The 11,033-nt window shown below is 42.4% G+C and overlaps 2 protein-coding genes across 2 annotated transcripts; one reads left to right on the forward strand and one right to left on the reverse strand.

Annotated features, from left to right (window-relative positions):
• Positions 1 to 607: 607 nt before the first annotated feature.
• On the reverse strand, positions 608 to 1,268 carry N7481_008378 (uncharacterized protein; the record flags this gene model as incomplete). Its single annotated transcript, XM_057267597.1, has 3 exons — positions 608 to 916; positions 985 to 1,120; positions 1,216 to 1,268. 3 exons carry the CDS (start codon positions 1,266 to 1,268, stop codon positions 608 to 610), a joined length of 498 nt encoding a protein of 165 aa, XP_057121798.1.
• Positions 1,269 to 10,137: 8,869 nt separating this feature from the next.
• On the forward strand, positions 10,138 to 10,905 carry N7481_008379 (C6 transcription protein; the record flags this gene model as incomplete). The annotated part of the gene is made up of 1 exon (XM_057267598.1): positions 10,138 to 10,905. One exon carries the CDS (start codon positions 10,138 to 10,140, stop codon positions 10,903 to 10,905), a length of 768 nt encoding a protein of 255 aa, XP_057121799.1.
• Positions 10,906 to 11,033: the final 128 nt, after the last annotated feature.

Below are 11,033 nucleotides of genomic sequence, written 5' to 3' on the forward strand. Positions count from 1 at the left end.
AGATAGATAGATTTAATCCAATAATAACAGAGACTGATTCTTAAAGAAACTCAAGAATAAAGGGACATTCGTCCAAAGCCATTCACCCCTATAATCACGTGGAATCGAGCACGAACCCCTAGTATAGCGTAGCTGAACGAAGCCCGATCGTCACGGGATTCAAGCGCAAAGCAGAGTAATTAATTGCCTTTTCAATAAGGCTTATCCTCTTTGGCATGAATCCTGTGACAAGAGTATATATAGTTCTATATAGGCATCGCCAGAACCCACTATAACCCGGACCCAACCCAACCCAACCCAACCCAAAATGGGTTTTGGGTCGAATACCATAACCCATTGATGGGTTTTGGGTTATGGGTGATAACCCAAAACCCATTTGGGAACCCAGTGGGTTCCTATTTTAGTGTAAACAAGGCAAACAGGCCACTAAGGCTACTACTCACATGACTGCATAATTTTGTATTCCTATGGCTGTAATATCAAGGATTTGATTTCCAGTAATATAGCTCTTGATACTAGATGTTTGTCATATTTGTGAATTTATCAATTAAATTGTATAGATATAGGAGACAGTGATTAATGACTAGTAAGTAAATAAATTCAAAATCTAATAAATCTCAAAAATATCGTCAGTCCTAGCTTTACGCTTTCGTCCTGATATACGAATCTGGGATAGCTGAGATAGCAATAGAGGCTGTAATGGCTGTAGCTCATTAAGATCATGACTACTTAATCTAGCTATCTCCTCCCTCTCCTTAGTTATAGCTGGCTCTTCCTCCTCAGCTACAGCTAGCTTTTCCTCCTTATTATCACTAATACCATCAATCTTAACCTTCTCTGTATACTCCGTATCCTGTTCTCTGGCCGCCTTAATCTTATGTAGAGTAAAATACTGCTCTAGCTCCTTTATCTCTGCCTCCCGAAGGTTAAATTATATTAAACAAAGAAATAACATATACTCCTCGATAGTGTCAGAATTCATACGACCATATCGATAGTAACAGATATCATATATAGTATTAAAAAGCCGTTTAACACTAGCACCAGTAGCCGGAATAGATAGAATATCTCAGGTAAGCTAGGCAATAGCAGGGAAGTAGGTCTGATTCTTTCGCCAGTACTATAGTGGCTCTATTTTAATTAGGTCTGATAAATATTAGAATACAACATAATAAAAGTAGATCAAAAAGTTAGAATATACCACCATCTAGATACTGACTGATTTCGTCCCCCATTGGCTTTATAGTTTGCTTTATCCTACTCAGCATCTTATTAAGTCTAGAAGTAGACTTAGCCTAGGCTTAAGGATCTAGGGTAGACTGATTATTTAAGAAACAGCGCTGATATAGAATCAATACTGATTAAAATAACCTCTGATACTCCTTATACTAGTTGGTATCCTAGTTATCTAAGAGAAAGAACTAAAATCAGCTATCAGGAGCTAGTATTATACTGACAGCAAAGATATATCCTCGTATATAATCTGTTTATAAATAGTAGATACTGTAATGGGGAATTCCGCTCTCAACACCGGTATCCCATAGTCAGGTGATTGGGGCCTTAGTAACAAGGCAGCCATATCGTTTCGGAAGAATAAGTAGCGTTCGTTCGATAGTATCAATAACAACATGTGTGTTCCCCCTTATGAATTATTCTTCCTGCGGAGGTTACTGAGGCTGAGGTTACGGTATCGGTATATCGCATGTCCATGAAGACTCGAATGTCTTATTAGTCGCATCTCTATAGCGTCACGCACTGTCTACTTCTCTCTCTCTCCGGCACTCTTCGAGTGTGGTGGTGTTGTCCTCTTGCGATCGACCCGTCTGCCAACGCAGACTGCCACAGCGAGCATTCCCATCTTACAATACCTAGTTTTTTACAACCAGCATCTAAGACTATCAATATCTACTGTTTCTATAGAATACACTTACGTTTTAGCTGTTCTTTTGCCTATTTGTCACGGGATTCGAAGTATACGATACCCCGGACTCTCGAGGCCGATTCATGGACGAATCCCCTTTGAGTCACCTGCATATCGATATCCACCCGAACCCTAATTTATTTAAGATCCCACAAGTATTCTGGATTCTTGATCTTCTCAAGAATCAGTCTCTGTATCGACTGCCCAATCTGATCTCTACCGTCTGATATCCTTGCCTAGTCACAGGTCTCTAGCCTGACAACTTAGTAACCATTACACAATATATATATTTGAATATAGAGTGGTGAAATGGCAGAATTACCCGATTAGGCGGTGTCTTCAAACTTATGGCCCAAGGTGGTACGTTACTTCTATTGTTGTTCTGCTTATTCTACTCTTTCTCTTCTCTAAGCTTTTATAAACAGCATGTTGGCCTAGCTCTTATTGAATCAATATTGTTACAGCCCTTCACACTTCTCTAATAATAGGTTCTTATTCTTGAGAGTAGGAATTGTTACTAAGTCTTTAGCTCTATAGTAGCTCGTATTACCTACTCTCATCCGAAGCTATAGCTATAGGGCCTTAGGATATCAATATCGTAGAATAACTTTGGATGACTATACTGATTAAAAAAATATAATTATGGAAGCCTTGGCTGGACGGGTATTGGCGATTCAAACCACTGAAAGTAAATTAGGTTTAGCGTAGGTCACGAAATTCACCTATCTAGGGAAGCGGCCTTTCCATACTCCCATCCGCCGCTATCGTATCTCGGCAGAATCGACAATAACTCACCAACTTTGCAGACGTACAACTCAACAACCAGAGAAGATAAAAATGATTAGAGAATGTTTTCAGAGTACTTAGAGCCTATAAGAAAAATTCAATACAAAATTTGAAGCTAATCATTGACGTGGGAGGTTGGCTCAAGGTTACGATTGCAGGTATAGACGATTCTTGGCTAACGGATTTATAATTATAACTATTCAAAATAAGAATCTCAACATTGGAGCTCAATGGCAACACTTCCGGTCTATCATTTTACGATGGTCTAAGTTAGGTTGCTTATCCAGAACTACATACCCCACCCGCGTAACATTCAGCAAAAACATCCGCGCGAGACCAAAGTTTTTGTCATTTTTGGCATGTGGATATCCGTTGTGCCAATCGCGATCATATGCATATAAGATTTTGAATCAAGTCGAATACTCACCTTTGCACGGAATAATCTTTATAGACAGTTTTATGCTTGTAACTCAATTCCTGGTTGCAATTACCAACGAGAAATTTCCTTCATGATCCCAGAACATGTCTGGGTCTACGAAAGACAATAATTTCCGATAGTTCACACATAGAAACATATAGCCAGTGGGATCTGGTAAACGTATCAACTTGTGGCCACTGCTACTTGATCTAGCTTCCGTTGAGTTGGTAATTGAATCCAGACGCCGCGCAAAATTGGAAATGTTTGACACGAAAGGTTGTAAGGCTTATCTATGGGGTTGCTTTGTCCAGAGTTCACGTTGGTGGCGAGATGGACACAATGGGCCATAGATAGGTTTGACAGACACTTGAAGTCTTAAATGTCGAACTTGCCAAAGGCTGATGATACTCTGGCATTAGGCCTTCATTAGCGAAGGCGAAGTGATAACGTTACAACAGCCTTCACTTTTGAAGAGGTCGCACTCGTGGTCCGCGCAGTTATTCGGTAGCCGCTAGCTTGAGTCGATTAGAACAAAATCGCAAGACCGAGATGGACTACGCCTTAGAACTGGCTGATCTATAATGCAATCCTCTACAAGGGCTGTGTGCTGGGTCAATCGCAGCCGGTAGCCTTACAGGCACAGCAAAATTGAGGACACTAGAGAAAAAATCCACTCTGGTGCAGGTCTGATTTCGTGAAACTGCTTCGGGTGTCACACACACACACACACACGTAGTTGCCATCCCGTAACGCAGCTAGGTTCACCCCAAGTCCATTACTAATGATCGTCATCAACTTCCGTTCTACGGAGTCTTGGCAAAGCGCGCATAGAACGCTCATGTGCATTTCTGGATTCATCTAGCCCGTCAGAAAAAAAAAACAAAGTTTGGTACCCGGGGATCGAATGAAGTCAAATGAACACTCGACCAAGGGTGACTTGGATACCTACCTACATACTATTATCCCAATGAACCAGCCGATAGGTACAACCAATACTTATCTGCCTTATATAATAGTACCTGGATAGAAACCTATAAAATATAATAAGAATCTATGCTTCAGCTTACTAGAGGTTAACAGAGTCTAACCTAGTACACTATTTCTATAGACTCTTAAGAATATTTCCTGCCTACTAATACAGTATCTCGCTAAGGCCTGATCCATACACTGGCAATAACACAGCTAATACCTACATAGCAAGTTACAAGCAAATTGATGATGCATTTAAGTTTATCTTACGGGCCCAGGAACTCAATCAACATTTCTGTATAAAAGGCAAGAATATATAGACCCGCTCGAAATACGTCTCGTTTCTGCCATTGTGATAACACTCAAAAGCCGCACCACGGGGTTGAATACAGTATTGCTTACAGATCCATCTGTGCCAGACCAGATATCAGTTGAAGGTCCTGGCTGCATTCATCCCATAGTATACACCCTAGAGTTGCTAAATCGTTGGACTTCTTTGGTAAGCCAAGATCCACAAGTAAGTTGACATCATGACCATTTATTATTGAGTCTGGTTCATGTAAGTTGTTTTGGCCGTTCGACAAAAGGCCTTCACCATTACTTACCTCAAAACAATGTTGTAGATCTGCTGTAGTTGGAAAAGAAGATTAGTACACTGGAATCGTTTAGGACGCTTGTCTTACCAGCTCTTTTCCGAAGCGATTTGAAAATGCCCTTTTGAGAGCCTCTGACTGACCGCTTTGGACTTACCTTACATACTATTACTGTTAAAATGCATACACTGCACTGGGGGGGCGTTTTCCATCCCAACGTAGCTTGCGCTTCCGGCACTCTTCACAGGCCAGCTTGCATTGCCCACTCGGCGACTGTCGTTGCGTTGAGCGTGGACTTTGAGGCTATATTTCTAAGACAGCTTCTTCTACTTTTGGACCTTCCTGAAAGCAGCACGAATGAGGAATTCAAATAAGATTCAACATCCCGGTGAGTTAATAGCCTCATACGTAATCCCAGGTAACGGCCTACCAACATTAATGGTCGAGCGGAGTGCTCCGATCAACCGTCCCACAATAAAAATGACTATTAAATACTGCGAATTGACCAGGCAGAAGCAACTCTAGCGGGAGATAGATGTGAAGGACCACCGGGGAAAATTTATAAACGATCGCAAATTCAGCCATTCAATGCAATGTGCCATTGCCAATCATTTCCCACCACTGGAAGTAAGGGCTGTATGATCTGGGTTGAACCAGTACCTTCAAGCGTCGTACAGAACTAGTAGTTTGAAGCAATCCTAGTCTGTTAATTGCCGGGCTCAAATAATATGGCATTGAAAGCCTGGATTACTTTATATACGAACGGCGACGAAAGCTGGAACGAAAACAAGGTCATAATTGTTATTACAACGCATGTGTGCAAGTATGAATTCTTGGTGGTTCGATTAATTGATTGGTGCATTGAATCACAAAATTTCGCAACTAACGTATTGAGGGCCCCCGCATATTCCTATTCAGGCTTTCCAACCTTTTCAGTGATGGCTGACTAAAATTGTTGTCATTATGACTAAATGGGTCCAAATATTGGAGCGTTAGAACGACAGGGCCAACAATATTCCTGTTCTTAGAACCATATGGTAACCAGATCGGACCCTGCCGCTGAGGCTTATTTTAACAGATACAGGTCAGTTTAATAGGAAGATAATACCTTTATAAAATTAACTGTACAGAGTATATAGCAGATGGCCATGAGTCTATATTTTTAAACAGCACTGAGAAAGAAGAATAGTGAAGAATATTTTGGATAGTATATTATCTAGATAGGGTGGTCAGTATATGACATAATTCGCCCTTAGTATTTAACGAGCTTATAGTAGGCTGAGTGAGAAAGATAATACGTCTTAATAAATAACAAACAGATATTATGTCAGATTCATACATACCTTCAAGTTTCAGAAGTATAATTCTAAAATAGTAAAGCTATCTATAGAAGACTACTATCTGAAGAGATAGCTGCTGAGTATAATTATAGTATTACTTCTCTTCACGAGCTGATTCTATTTACGATATTTTCTGGTTATTGTTAATTATATAAATAGTAAGCAGCAGTTGAGTGTGTTTATAGTAGTAAATTAAATAGTTTTCTGTGACTATCAGCTCTGGCTTTGTTCGCTGGTAGGGAGAAAAACTTGCCATTTGTTGTTGAATACCTGCTTTATTTACTAGTCAGATAGATCTATTGCATCTATTTGTAACTATGGTAGTAAAGGGGACTCTTATATACCTATCTGTAGTCTCTGACATATTTTCTGTTGATCATGACTATACTATGCCGATGTACCTATACGAAGCCCAGCAAGCTACTTTAGATATTGTTGAACTTAGTAGCAGTCTAGGTAAGCTTGGTATCTTAAAGTGAGTTACTTGCCCTTATGCTATGTGGCGAGTGTGTTTTTGCATTGTAGAAATTATCTATTGACACTATTTCTAGTATTTTCTACTGCCGAATCTTTCGCCAGCCAGTGTTTACTGGGTCTCCTTTATCAGCCCCAAATTCCGACTCTAATTGAGGTGCTTCAAATCATGAAATGTGTGAGTCATCCCGAGCATTATTATTATAAGCTATTGGACAGTGAATAAAAAATGGTCGCGGTGTGAGAAACGGAAACCTATTGTTAGTGCAACAAAGAGATGTGGAAAGTTCGAACAACAAAAGTAAATGAAGTTTAGCATAAAAGTAGTGAGCAGATCAGATGAGTGGAAATTGCCTCACAACTGAATCAAATTTACATAGGGTAGGTAGACCTCAAAGAAGGGTATTGGACAACCAGATTTCAGTTCATCCCTGTTGATCTGATCCTCGGTGTGGTACGCTGACTTTTACGTCGAGAATGGAATCTGTGAGCCAAAATGTTTCAACAAGAGTATTTTACTATGTTTTTGAGCTTCTGCGTATAAAAAATCTTTAGGCATAACTATAGTTGTATAGCGTGGCAAGAAAGATGGATGATTGAGGATGTGAGTTGCTCTTTTGAGGCGCACGGAGGCAGCGAGTGGTCTTTACACGATTACTGACTCATTTATCTTCCTGGATATTGGGCAATTCTGATGCGCTGGAAGCTGCCAAGTAGTGGCAGAAGTACTCGTAGTCCCAAATAACGCTTTGGCAGGCAAATTGGCGTAGTATACTAATTGGCCGATGGACGTTAAGCCAATCCCAGAAAGTTACACCGCGCAGACAGGCGGTTATACCGACCGCAAACGTCCCACCTCCGCCCATACCTGTTGTCCCGCAGAATCACAGGCACTGTTCAGCCAGAGAACTTTTTCCAGAATTGACTTGATCTCATCCCATGCAGATATTCCATTTTTCAAAGCTAGGTTCTTGAGCCGGGCGATAAACCACGCCCTTACGGAACCCTCAGTCGCTGCTCCAATGGCTCCAAGAATGAGGACCCATGTTAACATGTTCCGTGTACAAGGTAATGACTGGTATGAGTTCGTATCAAGGTATTGAAGTTCAGTCTTCAATAGGATGGCCAGAGTCGAAAAAGGCGCAGCGTCGTAGGGCATAGGGAATACTACACCAAAACTAAAAATTAACCCGGATAGCCGAAATGCTTCATAGAATAAATGAACGCCCGGTAGAAGCTCATTATTTCTCGGCCTTGGAGGCAAGGATAGTAGACAATGCTGTGAGAAGTTTCTCTGGTCTGCTAATTTGCAAAGATAGGTTTCATCCTTAAAGCTTGCCTGGTGTCGTTCGAGATCAGCCAAGTAACCTTCTAGTGCCGAAAATACATCTGCCAACTGCTGAAAGTGGCTGAGGTTGACACGCAACTCCTGTGATCGGAAAAAAGGACCTCCCAGCAAGGCAGGTTTATTGTCGCTGCTGAGTGGACAAAACGCAAGACTTGGTTGAGATAGGTTTTTGCTTGCCGCCAAAATGTCGGAACTATCGCATTAAGGATCAGTTTTCGTTAAAAAACAAGACCATATGTTATCCTGAACGATGCCGTATAAATGACCAAAGACTTACAACGAAAGTATCGCAGCCAAGCCGGGAAGCTCCACGCATTCCAGGCCCCCTCGTAAATTGATGAGTTGCAGAAGGCCCACTTGATGAGCTGGGCTGGAGGACATTCTTCCATATATATCTAGCCATTGCAGCCGTCGCAGGGGTGGTGTAAATGGTGAAGCTTGAATCTGATCCAGCTTGACCTTGTTTGCGCTGTTATTTGCCATGCACAGTGCACTTAAAATAAGGGTATCAGTCACAGTCTGTGGTTTGCTCTGAAGTGATTCGTTGATCATTCTTGCTGACTCCATCTCGTAGAAGATGAGAACTTGCTTTTCGAACGGCGTGATTTCAATTTTGGCATCTCCTGCCATACAGCAATTCATTTGTTTGTGAGAAAGTGCACCGAAAGTCAATGCAGAGAACAACGTTGTGTCTCTCATATAGAAGTAAAACCAGCTACTGAGAGCAGAATTGTTTTCCCCCTTAACGGCACCTGGAATCAGGCAAGGCCACAACGTGGACAAACCTGCGTTGGAAATCAGAAAGCGCATTGTTTGAGCAAGTGTGTATACTAACTGTATAAAATACAGTCTTCGCTAAACTTTGTCCACGGAATATTTTGCGAGTGAACTTGAAAGGGGTCTAAAGAACCCGACCCGAGCGAGGATATTGAAGTCGATCGTTGATATCCGGGCTGAGAAGTCTTATGTAATTTCAAGGATAATTCAGATGTCTGTGTATGTCTTTGACAGGTCTGAGATTGGTCTCCAATGAAAGCTGTACCAATGATGCTGTAAGATTTGGATCGTTGAGTATCATCGCTACAGCGGCCCGCCAAGGTTGATGAATTTTTCGGTCTACATTCGCCGAATTTGCGTTTCTGTAGACAAGGGCAATGTATGGCGGCTGCTTTCCTGATACGATTTTCGAAAAAAAAGACCAGAAATCCTTTTTTGCAGCTGATCATTTTCGTACCGCATACCATCTACCGTTTTCTGTAGTTGGAGAACTCTTTTCTCCAATTTATCAGCGTAACATTTCTTACGTTCATGAAAAGCTCGCTGACTTTGCTTGTACCAACAAAAGAGATTAGAAAGTTTTTCATCCAATCTATACAAGCGATTTCCTTGAGTACTCACGCCGCTCGGTTTTGTTCTCTTCGTTTACTTTCAAAATTGGGGTGAAAGGTAGCTTTCTTTTTCTTGCTTGGCATCGGGTCGTTCCGGTTTTCACGGCTGGGCGTCGGATGGTACGCGCAAGATGGCATACTGATGGTACGAGGTATTTTCACGCAAAGGAAGAGTGAGACGAAGGAAGCTAGATTCTGATGCCTATTGATGTGGTCTGCTTGTAGGTACTTGTTGGAAATGAATATTGCTCGCTTCTCCCAACTTTTCCGTGTCAACGTGAGATTGAGCATTCCTGCCTGCATGACATCATTGATTATATAATTCACGTCCTCGTCTAGTTAGTTAGTGGTGGTCAACATTGCAGGTAAATAAATTCCATGGTTCAGCGCCATGTCTCTCACCGTAATCGTGGTTGGTGGCTAGAAATTAAGTTTAATGCTGAAGCCTTGGCCAATACGGTAGTTTGCAAAAGCATGGTGATTGTGAGAGAAAAAAGGTTCGACTAACCTCGCCACAACCGCGCAGGGTCTCTTTTCCCCCGAGCGTTCAAGACTGCCGTCTGTTTCAGCATATCGGTGCGTTTTACGTGCTATTAATCGCTGTTACCGCCTAATACGATCTGGTACTATAGGTAACTGAGTGAGAAATGTCTTTGCCGGTCATGGCGAATCGCAATCCTGGGGAGTCTGCTGCCTCACCTACGCCCACCCGGCAGAATCCATATTCGTGTTTGTCGTGCCGCGGGAAGAAGAGAAAGTGCGACAGAGACTATCCATGCACTAATTGTCGAACACAGGGTGTCGAGTGCCTATTTGTGCCAAGACGCCCATCTACCCGACAGCCGCCCTCCCTTGCCATACTCGAGAGAGTCCAGCATCTTGAAGGTGTTATCGAAAAACATGCAGAGGCGTCTAGATATCGCCATCGAACCGCCTCTCACAGCTCATGGATCGTCAACCAGAACGCCGACAAAAGACAAAATTGAGTCTGTTTCTAATAGCGACTCCATTGAGTCCGCGGATGAAATGCCTAATTTAGAGACGGAGTTTGGAAGACTGGCCATGGGGAATGGAAGAAGTAGATATATGATCGGCAATTACTGGGCCAGTTTGGACGAGGAGGTGAGTCACCTTACCCTATTGGTCACTCGCTCATTTAACTTTGTCGACCATCCTATTAGGCCGAAGATCACAAGAGCCTTCTGCAAGAAGAACCGGAAGAAACAGACATGTGGGACACAAATGCTGTATCAGACACGGACAGGACAAATCAAGCCAGCATTTTACCCTTCGGTTGTACTGGGCAGAACCTTTCACAACTACATCCTTCACGAGAGAGGGTTCCCGCGCTTTGGCAAATGTTCAACAAAATTGCGACAAATTGATCAAAATTTTGCACGTCCCGAGCGTGGAACCACTCGTGTTCCAGGCTTCGCAGCATGTGGGAGCATACCAAAAGGGCTCGAGGCGCTCATGATGGCCGTATATTTCAATGTCGTGGTCAGTCTGTCACCAGAGCAATGCCTACAGGTACTTGGCTGTGATAGAGTCAGTCTTATTCAGAAATTTAATTTCGCGTCTGAGCAAGCATTAGCTCGCGCAGGACTCTTGGAGACAGACGAGATTATAGTCCTACAAGCCTTTGCCATATTTCCTACTGCTGCGTGAATCAACAACAGCGCCCGGCGTATATGGACTCTAACTGTACTTTTGGTTCGACTTGCACAAAATGCCGGTATTCATCGAGATGGCCGTGCCTTGATCGTGGGGTTGAGCGTTGCTGCGAATCAGAGAAA

This window comes from Penicillium waksmanii (assembly GCF_028829765.1).
Source record: "Penicillium waksmanii strain IBT 27052 chromosome Unknown utg000007l:1.0-4314555.0:1.0-4317578.0, whole genome shotgun sequence".
NCBI classification, from domain to species: Eukaryota; Fungi; Ascomycota; class Eurotiomycetes; order Eurotiales; family Aspergillaceae; genus Penicillium; species Penicillium waksmanii.